We start from the raw sequence: 13503 nt of genomic DNA, 5'->3' as shown, positions 1-13503 counted from the left end.
TGAACGTAGCTCCAGGGGGTAGAGTGTTCGAGAGGATGACGGGGAATCCAACTGCACGCTCCACCACGTATGAAGTCTTGGTTTGGAAGACCTTTATTAGGCCCGAAGAACCGGCAGCCGACAGCTGAGATGAACGAACCAAAATGACGATGCTACGTGACAACGATGAGGATGCATGAGCAACACATGATAATGATGATAATGTACAGATGAAGAGGATTGGTATACTAAATGCCCACAATTGCCCACAATATATATATATATATATATATATATATATATATATATATATATATATATATATATATATATATATATATATATATATAATGTGCATATGTGGTCTGGGTATGAGCCTCTGTATGAGCCTCTGGCATAGTCGCCAAGCCGGTGGTTTTTTTCTCAACCACCTTTTGCCTTTCCTGATCAACATAGAGGACAGGTTCGGCAAGCGCCTGTATATTTTAGTCGCTGTTCACGAGCGACATAGCCTGCATGACCAACTTCTGGTATGTCGATACCACGTCGCCCGCGAGGTAAGCGTCTTCCGTGATCACCAACTAGGGTTGTCGAAACAAAAACACCATCCTAACGCGGTGGTAGAGTTGATCTCGATAGAAGAAACAAAGAACGGCTTCACCTCCATTTTGCGGGTTGAAAATGCGATCGCTTCGGGAACATTCAAATCCAACGGTTCTTCGTCGTAAGGCCTGTCCGTAAGGCGAACATCGTCCAGAGCTGCTTGCAATGTCATGGCTGGATTTCTCAGAGGAAAACTCTTATCGCTGCAGCCTTGAAACATTCTGACAACGTTGTGGAGTAGAGGGTCCGTATTCGTGGCATGGTCCAAAACTATTTCGTAGATGAACTCCATCATTTTCTTTTCGGCAATCTGCACAACAAGATCGTCCACAGAAACTTTCTTCCTGTTTGATGGATACGGGTGAGTGCGAACCCATCCACTGCATGCGAACCTGCAAAAATTTGTGCAAGGTTTCAAAGTCAGGTTAGTGAAGGTGTGCAGTCAACCACCTTCCTCCATGCAATCTGCCGTGGTACAACGCACGGCAGATTGCATGGAGAGAGAGATAGTGAATATATAGAGAGAATGAGAGTGAATAAAGACGGTGCTTTGTCTCTCGGAAAAAGCCACTTTTTGTTTGCACAATATTTCGCTTACAAAGCGATCTTCAAGCGGCAAGAGCAGTGATTTTGGTATTGTAAAATTACTTATTCTTGCAAAAGATATTGCTTTTCTTTTTATTGTCCCATTCATATAGGCACCCTATACGGCTTCCATACTTGGACGATGTCATTTTTTTTACGCGCGAAACGCTTTTTTACCACAATACCATGCACACATGCTGCAAGCAAAGGTCTCCAGCTGTTTTGTTACAACAGTGCGATCATTTTTCTTCTTCCGGAGAATCGAATAGCACATGTTTTGAGAAAGATGATGCAAACCTGTGAAAACCATATTTATCGTTACCGAAGTTTAAACATGTCACTTCGCGGCCATAAAGAGCAGATAGTACTGCTGTTCACTTCGGTTGCCTTCCTCGTATTTGAAACGACCTCCGTGTGGCGTAACTAGCCCACATAGTTCATATACTTACTTAACAGGGCAAGAAGTGCGTGTTTACAGACGGGTTCACAGTTAAAGGGAACACTTTCGTGCGCAGCATGTCTAGATTTCACTCTGTGGCAAAAACATAGAGGCTCAGATTTGAATAAGACTACAGCTGGCTGACTGCTCTAAACTGGTGCCGAGTGCGAAAGATATTCATACGTTTACTTGCAGTTATGAGACACGCAATATGACAGGTTCTCATCAGTGTTCCCTTTAAAGAGGGCAGTATTGTACATTGCTTGAACAACTGTTTCTGTATTGCCAACTTAAATCATGTAATATAAATTTCAATTCAATAACCGGTGCATGTCTCTCATAATCATATCGTGGTTTTGGGGACGTAAAACAACAGATAGTAATATACTGCTACATGTCAGTGCAGGGAGTTGAAGAAAACAAAGCATATAGACTGGCGCGAGCTAAGCTGTGTGGCTGGCGCTGCTCGCTTAACCGGCTGAAAATACATATCTGACTACCCCTCCGAGTCGGTCTCCTTTTCGTAACATATTTGGTGGAGTTGTGCGATCCCCGCCCTCGCCAGGGAACTCCAAAGCGGACGCTCCCTCACGGCTTTCAACATGACCACTCAAGACTCGGCTACATCCTTCCCGGTCGCCCGCCCTTCTGCCCGGTCTGTCAACCCAGCGCCCGCAACAACTTTCGTGACGCTTCCCATCCTCAAAGACCCCGGCGTGTTCTCGGGCCGCGAGGGTTCCGAAGTCGAACAGTGGCTACGCCTCTACGAACGCGTCAGCGCCACTTACAGGTGGCTTCCCACACTTGTCCTTGCAAACGTCATCTTTTATCTCAACGGAACCCGTCGTGTTTGCTTTGACAACGACGAGCATGACATAACAAGCTGGTAGAGCTTCAAAAAAAAAAAGATTCGTGAGCTTTCTGGCAACACCTCTGGTCGTCGTCAAGCTGCGAAAAATGAGTTGTGGACTCACGCACAATCTTTCGCGGAGCCCTACATCGGTTACATTCAGGCTGTCATCTCACTATGCCACCAAGCTGACGAAAACATGCCCGAGCCTGAAAAAGTTGCGCATATCCTAAAGGGTATCGCCGACGATGCTTTCAACCTGTTGGTATTCAACAATGTGTCATCTGTTGATGCGATCATTCAAGAATGCCGCCGGTTCCAAGAAGCTAAAAACAGGCGCATCTCCCATCAGCTCCAGCGCCTTCCGAACACGGCTGCGACGTTCTCGTGTCTCGACGCATATCATCCACCACACACCTGTGACAACTTGACGCGACTCGTCAGGCGCGAACTTGAAGCGGCTGCTCCAGCTAAGGTGGGACCAACGTCCCCTCACCCCTCTCCTCCAATTACATTGCCCCTCATTCAAGCAGTCGTCCGGCAGGAAATCACCAGCTTGGGAGTTCACACTACCTCACCGCCTCCCCGCACCGACTACCAGCCCCAATACACACCTGCACGTCCCTTCCCGACCGGCTCTCTCTCAACGTTCCGTAATCCGTCCGCATGGCGAACACACGATGACAAGACGATCTGCTTCGCGTGTCACCGAATCGGGCACTTTCTTGCCATTGCAGAAGCCACTGGGGTCCTCCTGCACAAGCCTCTTCTCGTCCCATCTATGCACGTCCTGCCTATCGCCTTGATACCAGCCGCGACCATTTTGCCCAGGCACCTGCCACTGAATACCGCTACTCCTGCTCTACATACCGCCATCGTCACCAGTCTCGTTCTCCACAGCCCCGCCGACTGTCTCCTCCCGCCTTCCCATGAGATTCCCCGACGGAAAACTAAGTGTTGCAGCCCCCAGAGGTGACGTTGCATCGCTCGGACTGACCGAAAATCCTCTCTTGACGATACCAACAAAACGGAACCTTACAGACGTACAAGTAGACGGCGTACCTGTCACTGCTCTTGTTGACACGGGCGCTCAACTTTCTGTGATAACGAGTGATTTTCGCCGCAAGCTCAAGAAGGTTCTCACACCTGCGACCACTCAGTTCGTCCGTGTTGCGGATGGTGGAATGGCATCTATCGTTGGAATGTGCTCCGCTCGTGTAAGCATTGCGGATCTACACACAGTTGTTCTCTTCACCGTCCTTGATAAATGCCCCCACGACGTAATATTAGGCCTCGACTTCCTGTCAGCGCATTCTGCCCTCATAGACACTTCAACCAGTACGCTTCGTCTACACTTGCCCGCAACAGAACCTCTTGCACAACGGCCGAGTCGCCACTGCACAACAGGACACGCGCGCCTCCCTCCACAGACACTGACCTACATAGAGCTCGTATAAATACCACCAGTTCCCGACGGTGACTATGTTCTGACCCATATCACCAATGTCCTCAAAAACCGCGGCATTACATTACCGCACACCATTCTGTCCGTCGCAGGAAATTCTACCTGCCTCCCAGTTGTGAACTTTAGCTTGACACCTCGAGTGCTGCCACAAGGGATCTCTTTGGCGTTGCTCTGCACCTTACAGACAATGCGGTAAATGTTTTCACGATAACCTCTCCTTCTAACCCCCCACGCTCAACATCAATCTGCCACTTGCTCCGACAGTGCTATTAGGTCGATGATTGCTTCCAACTTAACGCCGCAGTAGACTGATGAGCTCCGCCGGGTTCTGCTGTCCTACATCGACGTTTTTTACCTCAGCGGCCGTCCGTTGGGGAAAGCTACTGGTATGACCCACCGCATAAACACTGGTAATGAACATCCTATTCATAGGCGTCCATATCGGGTGTCGGTGGCCGAGCGTCACATTATCCAAAGTGAGGTTGATAAAATGCTCGCCAAGGACATCATTGAGCCATCCTGCAGTCCTTGGGCTTCTCCTGTAGTGCTAGTCCACAAGAAAGACGGTGCATGGCGTTTCTGCGTTGATTATCGACACCTTAACGAAATTACCAAAAAAGACGTGTACCCCCTGCCACGCATAGATGATGCGCTTGATTGCCTCTATGGGTCCCACTATTTGTCCTCTATAGAACTTCGTTCAGGCTACCGGCAGGTAGAGGTAGATGAAATGGACCGTGAAAAGACGGCATTCATCACCCCCGATTGCCTATATCAGTTCAAGGTCATGCCCTTCGGCATTTGTAACGCTCCAGCCACCTTCGAACTAATGATGGACTCCGTGCTCAGAGAATTCAAATGGTCCACCTGTTTGTGCTACTTACACGACGTCATCGTCTTTTCACCAACATTTGAGACTCATATAGAGCACCTCTCAGCCATCTTGAGAATCTTCCGTCGCGCTGGCCTGCAGCTCAACTCGTCTAAATGTCCCTTTGGACGCCATCAAATCACAGTACTTGGCCATTTAGTAGATGCCAACGGCGCACAACCAGACCCGGCAAAAATCAGCGCCATCAAAAACTTTCCTTTACCACAATCTGTGAAGGATGTACGCAGCTTTATCGAACTATGTTCCTACTTCTGACGCTTTGTCAAAAATTTTGCGCACATAGCAAGGCCGCTTACACAGCTCCTCAAGAAAGACGTCCCGTTTTCATGGGGCTCCGAATAGGCTTCTGCGTTCTCCACTCTCATCGCTTTTCTCACTACTCCTCCGATTCTATGGAAATCCGTACAGATGCAAGTGGACATGGCATTGGTGCAGTGCTGGCTCAGAAAGAACATGGCCATGATTGCGTTATTGCATATGCCAGCCACCTCCTATCCGCCCCTGAACGTAACTATTCTATCACAGAGCGTGAGTGCTTGGATCTTGTATGGGCGGTGGCGAAATTTCGACCTTATCTATACGGACACCCATTTTCGGTAGTTACCGACCACCACGCACTCTGCTGGCTGAACTCTCTGAAAGATCCATCAGGCCGCCTTGGTCGCTGGGCTTTGCGCCTGCAAGTGTTTTCCTATTCGGTGGTCTACAAACCTGGCCACCTACACCGTGATGCCGATTGCCTCTCCCGGTACCCTGTCGACGATCCTGAGGACACTGACGAGCCCACGGAGAACTCTATCTTGTCAGTGTCCGACTTCCTTAATATTGGGGAAGAACAGAAGCGTGATGCAGAGCTGCTTGACATCATCAGCCGTATGGAATTCTCCACAAAAGATGCTTCCGTCCGCTACTTTGTCATTCAAAAGGGTGTGCTATACCGTCGCAATTTCTGACTAGACGGGCCCGACCTTCTCAAGGTTGTGCCTAAGCATTTGCGCCGCTTTGTTCTAACCGAACTTCACGACGCTCCCACGGCTGGGCCCTTGGCGTATCCCGAACGTACGAGCGCGTCCGGCACCGTTTCTTCTGGCCAGGCCTTGCTCGCTCAGTACGCCGATACGTCGCCACGTGTGACCTATGCCAACGTCGTAAAACACCGTCGCTGCTACCCGCTGGCCATGTTCAACCAATCGACATACCCGCGGAACCATATTACCGTGTTAGATTAGACCTGCTTGGTCATTTTCCCACATAAACATTGGGAAACAAATGGATAGCCGTTATTACAGACTACGCTACACGCTACGCTATTACGCGAGCTCTACCAACCAGCTGTGCAACCGACGTCGCTGACTTCTTGTTACGGGACGTTATACTGATTCATGGTGCTCCGAGACAGCTTCTCACAGACCGTGGCCGTACATTTCTATCCCAAGTCATCGCCGACATTCTTCGTTCTTGTTCCACGCAACACACACTGACAACCGCTTACCACCCTTAAACAAATGGCCTCACGGAACGATTTAACCGCACTCTAACAATTATGCTCGCTATGTACGTGTCGCCCGACCACCGAGACAGGGACCTTGCCTTACCCTACGCTACTTTCGCGTATAATTCATCCCGTCACGACACAGCGGGCTTTTCGCCGTTCTACTTATTGTACGGAAGAGAGCCGACTTTACCACTGGACACAGTCATCTCAGCTCACACCTCGTCCACCAGCGAGTATGCCCGCGACGCGATTGCGCGAGCCGATCATGCCCGTCAGCTCGCTCGCGCTCGGCTGATGGCTTCGCAAACCAACCAATGCCGTCGGTACATTTTTTTTTTCGGCCAAACCTAGCGGTACATTTTTTTTTCGGCCAAACCCCCCAGTCTTTCTTTGGGTACTTCGGTGCAAAAATTTTGGTCTGTCTATCTGTTGCTCTAACTGTCTTCCTGTCTATCAGTACATTTGTGTGTTTTTTCGCCATAACGATACCTCAAACGTTACAAATTTAAGCGATACCCCAAACGGCCAACCCTTTTCGAAGCGCTCACCAATATTGCTAAAGCTTCAGCGTTCTTACTTGTGCGATTGCCTATAAATGGCAATTATTGCGCATATCTGAGGCACCATAACAACACGTTAATATTTTGTATGTGTGGCTTTATACTAGAGAAGGTATACATAAGTAATTCTAAAGACCATAGCGTTTATCACGCTGCAATGACAGAGCAACATGATACTCTAAAAGGCAACTGTTTCCAACATTTTGCTAAGATGACACGGTAGTGGTACCTGCCCGTCGCTTTGCGTTCTACACCTTACCGCCTCCGAGAAAGACGCGCATCTTTCTCCGTGCGCGCGCACGCCTTCCTTCGTTTTCAAAGATAACTGCCAGATAGCGCTCGTGTCTAACGTGCCTCGATGCGCTCGTTCATCTTCGCTGCACGGATCGAGACTCTCTAACGCAGCACTTCCAGAACACAATTCACTGATTTTCCTCCGCAAAACATCGAATAAATGTTTTTTTTCACTCTCTCCAGACACAAGACTATCGTCTTTCGACGATATTTTCAGTGAAATATGCAGACACGGGGCCAATGTTTTTTAAATAAATTAAGTAATGGGCTAACAGAGTGGCATAATTCATGATTGTCTAACTAAATTATCAGAACATGCCGTGAACGTTGTTGCCAAATGGAAGAAATCCCGCGCTCATCTCTGCGCTCTGAAGGCTTGTCCCCACGTATCCCTCACAGCACGTCAGCGCGAGGCTCTTTGACGCGGCGGCGCGCCGGAGTGTGGGCGGATGGCTACGCGAAGCCGCACGCTCTCTCTCTCTCTCCGTATGGGAAAGTGCTCGACACAGGGTCAAATGAAAGTGCGCCGACGTGCTGCGACGGATATGTGGGGTCAGGCCTTAAAAGATGAACTGCGACGCGACTGCTTACCCGCGCTCGCAGGAATTCTCATGCCCCTTCTTGTCGGCGATCAGCAGAGACGCCGTGAAACCCTTGGAGCGATACTTGCAGAGAAACAACGTGGATTCGGCCAGCTTCTCTAGCGCCAAGTTTCTGTTGTTGCCTGAACGCAAAATAACAGTGCACGGGCGAATCTAAGATACGTTCAGGACGTTCTGTATCCTTATATTCAAAGAGACTTAGCTACAAAAATTCAAAACCAGCTCCTTTTACTTTCTTCAAATTAATATCAAAGTTACTACAATACAGTTGAAAGAATACAATCAAGATCCAATATACTTTCCCTGGCTTCATTATCTGTCAGTTTTCATTTAAGATAGTCAATTTACGACAGTTTTCACCATCGTTTAAGCAAATTTAGCCAACGTTAGTGAAAATCACCAAGTACAAACGAAATTAGTCGACAAAGGAGTCTTACCTATAAACCGTTAGCTCTCACGGAACCCATGACACATTACCGATGAAGATTACCGATGACATATAGTTAATAACATCGTCGCTTCATTGTATCTATATATTTATGATTTTGTAATCTTACAATTTTTGCTCCTGTCATTGCTATTTAAATATTTCTGTTTAAATGGCGTAGGATATTCTATTACTCTGTATACTGTGGGACCTCCTGTGTTTCTTTGTCATGCACATCGTATTATGAATGAGTAGAAATTTTGATTGACTGATTGATTGATTGATTGAAAAAAATAGTGGAAACCTCCTGAAGGAAGAGAGGCGTTGAGGAAGTCCGCGGGTGTATGCACCGCTGTCAGAATTGCTTTCAACGTATTACTTAAACGAATTTGAAGTGAGTAAAAAGCGAGACGAAAATAAAGAAGGTTTACATAGGCTAAATGAATCACATGGTTCTTGTCGAAGGCGAAAGCCACAATTTTTTTCTTCTCACTCGACGTTTTGATCCTCCGCCGCCACCTGCAGAAAGCTTACTGCACCAGAGATAGTTCTGCACTGCCTCCAAGATCAGAGGCATTGCAAGTTCCCGCGCCTCACTTAGTTTCGCTTGGCCTCCATGATCGGCCCACCTGTACTCAAGCGACGATGTCACTTGATTACGTCATCATCACGTCACAAGTTTTAGCTATCTGTGGCGTTATTATAAAGATGATGATGATGAACAAACTTTATTTAATTTGCAGAAAGGTCCTCTTCCCCTTTCAGGTGCGAGAGGAGAAGGGAGGACCAATCCTAGACGACGGCCATGATCCCATGGGCCCTGGCGGCGTCTTCGGCTTGCCGTATTAAGCGGGCTTGTAATTGAGAGTCAGAGCTGAAGAGCGCGGCATCCCATCCACTCCAGTCTGGAAATTCGCCTCTCATGGGGGACTGCGGGCATGCCCATAAAATGTGGCTCAAGTCCGCCCTGTTGTGGCAAAATTTACACTTGTTCGAATGAAGTTCCGGCACGCAGCGGTTCATTGTTACCGGACTAGGAAACGTGTGGGTCTGGAGTAGGCGCCACGCCACCACCTGTCATTTGTTCAATGACGAGTGCGCGGGAGGATAAATTTTCCTGCTTAGCCTGTAATACTGCGTAATATCTCTGTAAGTGGTCATCCGCTCAAATCTCTCTTTTTTTTTATTATAAAGAGAATAACCTTTTTTGGCGAAAAACCTTGGGTGAAAAAATCAGATAAGTCACTGCACCCTGTCCTATCTTAACTATTCTTCCAAACTTTCTGCGCACAAGGAAAGTATATTTCTTGAAGAATACAATACCAACCAGTCCAAGTAGCCTACCCATTTTCGCACCACTACAGCGTCATACCGGGACGACATCACGTGATGAATTTTCACATTATTCTTGTGGATGCCGCCGACACCAACTGTGAATTTTCACGTTTGATGAGTGTCTCACATTTGAAAAGACTTGTTTCAAATGACTACAGGACTTGTTTATGCATTATTATTCATTTGTGCAAGGGCATAAATACACAACAACGTTGCTTGTCGAGCGAGTTGGAACATGTCGTCCATATTGACACTGAACGCAAACACAAGACAGCAGACAAGTGTCTTATCACTTGTCTGTTGTCTTGTGTTTGCCCCCGATACTGTTAAGAAGGGCATAACAATTGCGCTTGAAATATGCCTCAGCTCACCTTTGGGAGCACGGCACACTGGACACATGGCGACGTTTTTTCGGCACGGGGCGCACAGGTGATGGCCGTTCTCGCACTGCATGATGGGAGGCAGCGCATAATTCCCGCAGACGGGGCACTCGAGCAGTGTGGACATTTGTGAGACGGACGTGGTCGTCTGCGTTCGGGGCGGGTCCAAAACGCTGGTCACGGAGGCCATGACTTCGTCGCTGGTTGAGCCGGAACGGATACTGCGTAACAGCGCACCAATATTCATAACGAAGGCTGCTCGCGCACATCAGTTTACGCACCGTATTACAATACCCTTCGAGAAGACTTTCTTTTTAAACAGGGAAGCTTTGTGCTTCGATAAACCCCAAGTTCCCAATTTTTAAAACAAACTCTCCGTTAATGCGTTAGGACGAAATTTTTCTAGGTGGCTCCGTTCTTCTATAGCTGTCTACATCGGTGGTGCTACGAACAGCGCAGGGACTGAGTGCCGAGCTGAGAGCACAGTGGCACGGAAGCAAGAACTCCATTTAGGCCTATTGGTTCAGTTGATGTTGCTATTGCTTAAAAGAGCTTACGATGCAGTTCTCCTAAGTGCTCGCCATGACCCCAAGCACCGATATTCAGGATGAACACGTTGTTCAGTGTTACTAAATATGCAGGAAAACGCCGTCCTCCCTTTGACGTCGCGTCAATTTCGCACCTGTGTTCTTGTTCTTGTTCACCTATTGCCCGTGGCGCCTACCCACTGTGGGGGATTGGCCAAGAATTGAGTGGCTTTATAAAATAACGTGCAATTTTACAATATAATGCAGGTTATATCATAGAAACAATACGGATGACCCAGGAAATCGTGGTGCTTGATCTAATGCATATAAATATGTAAATGCTGAGATAGGTCAGGTCAGGTTAGTTGAGATCTTACCTGTGCCCACATAAGGTTTTACTCGTCTTCGTGATGCAGTCGCTTTTCTTATACGCCACACGCCCATTAGAGAGGTGGTGATGATGATTAGCGGAAGAATGGTACAATCTAGCACAGAGGATCAGCCAAGACGCGTGCGGAAATAGAAATTTTTAAGCACAAAATAAAGAAATGAAAACGTAGAGCGAGGAGAAAATAAACGGAGAAGCATATGTTATGAGGATAATCTTTGGGGAAGCAAAAATAAGTGTGATAATTTTGGTGTCCTTCATTGTAATATACGAACGAGTTAGTTGACGTGTCTGCAATCATTCGATATCTGGCTTAAAAGGAAATGTTTACATTAAGAAAACGAGCACAAACTGATAACCAAAACGAAAGTTGGGTATAAAAGAGCGTTTGGGTAAAAAGATGGGTGTAAAATAGATATTATCTATTTTTAAAGACACATTCCGTTTATTATAAGGTGTCTAACGTCGCGAAACCACCGTATGATCATTAGAGACGCCGTAGTGTTGTGCTCCAGAAATTTTGACCACCTGGCGTTCTTTAACATGCACCCAAATCTGAGCACATGTGCCTATATACAGAATTCGCATCCATCGAAAATTCGGTCGCCGCTGATGGGATTCGATCCGATGACCTGCGGGTCAGCAGCCGAGTACCTTAGACACTAGACCGCCGCGGCAGGACTAAGGACACATTCTGAAAAGCGGCATTAAGGCAAAGCCTTAACGTTCTTCCGAGGGCACCCCAGGCCCAGGGTCTCTAAAGTTCTTCATCTCACCCATTCCGATTCACCCTGAGAAGATTAAAACAATCAGCCGAGACAACCGTCATCTCATAGTCCAAGCCTATTACGGCTATAGACAAGTTCTGGGCCCGTGTTGGACTACCGCAGGGGTCACAAACACGCAGCTACAAGAAATAATGTTTGGGAATTTCCTAAACGGTACTTGATCGCATTATTTTCTAGCCTATTTTAGTTATAAGTGTTTTGTTCGGGTAAGCTGCAAAGGCGGAACGCATTCATTCGCAAAGCTTTATTATTATTGTGTCTGCGAAGACAGTAATAATGAAGCTGCGAAAACAAGCGGACTATTGTGACGATATCAAAATGAAAATGATATTCTTTACATGGTGGCAGCTCTGTGGTGATCGATTTCTTCCACATCTCCTTTCAAAATAAAAATACCTTTCCTCATGTTAACCGCTGGGTTTATAGCCCATCCATCGCCCGTAGTGGGTAGGAGCAAAAATCAAGCTACAAGTGCCGTAGCACAAGCAAGCAAGCAAGGCACCCGCCCACAAAATATCGAGTACGCTTCTTCTTCGGCCTCAATCGCCAGCCACGCGCCCTCGCTCGAGACGCGTGCACGCGACGGTGGACGGTGACCGAAGAAGAATGCACTGGACGGCTACGTGGCTCATCTCCTTGCTTCCATGCACGGCCGAGCCGCAAGAGCAGCCTTCAGCACCCACGGGCGGCCACGACGAGCGACCGCTACGACAGCTGCCGCCACCGCTTCCGCCACCAGCGCCCGTGCCGAGGCCCGACTTCTGCCAAAAGCCGTACAACCAGTCGCACATTATGTGGAAGGGCGACCCGTACCAGACGTGCATCACGTACTTCACAAACGCGTCCTTCATGAACACCAGGATCCTATGGGCGCACAACCACTATCGCAGTCACGTGGCCCTGGGTCGCCTGGCCGACTACCCGTCGGCCGGCAACATGCTCGAGATGCGCTGGGACGACGACCTCGCCAGAGTTGCCGAGGCTAAGGGCCGACGGTGCGCCAACCGGATGGGCCAGGTTCGCAGCCCCACTGACCCGCTGTACGGGACCAACGACTTTCCCGATGTCGGCCTCAACGTGTACACCCAGTGGGGCAATACCGAGACGACGCCCATCATCTGGCGCGTCGTGATCCGCAACTGGTTCGACCAAAACATCGCCCTGCCCAGGAAGGAGCTAGTCAAGTACGAGGACGCCCTCAACACCCAGGACTTCGTTCAACTGGTCGCGGCCGACACGTACGCCGTCGGCTGTAGCTACACACGGAACTTCATGCCGAACATGCGGCCCCAGCCCAATCTCTTCCTGTACGTCTGCTTCTACGGGCCGAAGGCACCCTTGACCGGAAAGCCCGTCTACCAGCCGGCGCCATTCTGCTCGCTGTGTCCAGAAGACACGACGTGCGACGTGTCCACCGGGCTTTGCGTGCTTAGGGGCAAGAAGCCCGGTCCCGCCAGGCCTCCGCCCGATCACTCAGGCGAGCGCCCGCCCGACCCCCAGAGTGGCAGTGACTCTTACTACGACGCCACTGGCGCCGTCGCCGAGATGTCTCCACTCATTGCGGCCGCCATAGTCGTTCAGAGATGGCGCCAGGGCGTCAACTAAAGTGGTTACAAAGTAGAGCTATTGTATGGGGCTCCGTACGGTTTCCACATGCACCCCCTCTAGACTGAAGGACGGCACGACCAATGTTCGTCATCTGGCGAGATTGTCGGACCGCAGCGAATATTGCGGGAGCGTAATACTATTTCCTTTAATCTCTTTCTTTACGTGTCTGCCTTTGCATGCAGCCTTCTTCTACGTTTTATATTTGCTTCAGGCATTTTACCTGATATTTTGCATAAGTAAAACGTAATAAATGTGTCAACGTCCAGAAATGTCACTGTGTACACTT

The 13503-nt window shown here is 48.6% G+C and overlaps 2 protein-coding genes across 2 annotated transcripts; one reads left to right on the top strand and one right to left on the bottom strand.

Moving 5' to 3' along the window:
* Positions 1 to 356: 356 nt before the first annotated feature.
* Positions 357 to 10105, bottom strand: LOC142766906 (uncharacterized). Its single transcript, XM_075868111.1, has 3 exons — positions 9898 to 10105; positions 7754 to 7886; positions 357 to 974 (listed from the first exon to the last, which is right to left on the bottom strand). The coding sequence occupies exons 1-3, from the start codon at positions 10094 to 10096 to the stop codon at positions 554 to 556; spliced, it is 753 nt and encodes a 250-aa protein (XP_075724226.1). The 5' UTR covers positions 10097 to 10105; the 3' UTR covers positions 357 to 553.
* Positions 10106 to 12215: 2110 nt separating this feature from the next.
* LOC119185530 (scoloptoxin SSD43) lies at positions 12216 to 13214 on the top strand. The gene has a single exon (XM_037434509.2). It carries the CDS (start codon positions 12216 to 12218, stop codon positions 13212 to 13214), a length of 999 nt encoding a protein of 332 aa, XP_037290406.2.
* Positions 13215 to 13503: the final 289 nt, after the last annotated feature.

The sequence above is a fragment of the Rhipicephalus microplus genome, chromosome 7 (assembly GCF_043290135.1).
Source record: "Rhipicephalus microplus isolate Deutch F79 chromosome 7, USDA_Rmic, whole genome shotgun sequence".
NCBI classification, from domain to species: Eukaryota; Metazoa; Arthropoda; class Arachnida; order Ixodida; family Ixodidae; genus Rhipicephalus; species Rhipicephalus microplus.
The sequence above is the reverse complement of the archived record's forward strand: the minus strand, read 5'-3'. Positions and strand labels throughout refer to the sequence as shown.

Excerpts from the sequence above, each read along its gene's own strand:
- LOC142766906 (XM_075868111.1), bottom strand. The coding sequence starts at position 10,096 with ATGGCCTCCGTGACCAGCGTTTTGGACCCGCCCCGAACGCAGACGACC. Across the intron at positions 7,887-9,897 it reads AGTGTGCCGTGCTCCCAAAG|GCAACAACAGAAACTTGGCG; the intron begins GTGAGCTGAGGC and ends TTTTGCGTTCAG. Across the intron at positions 975-7,753 it reads GAGAATTCCTGCGAGCGCGG|GTTCGCATGCAGTGGATGGG; the intron begins GTAAGCAGTCGC and ends AAATTTTTGCAG.
- LOC119185530 (XM_037434509.2), top strand. The coding sequence starts at position 12,216 with ATGCACTGGACGGCTACGTGGCTCATCTCCTTGCTTCCATGCACGGCC.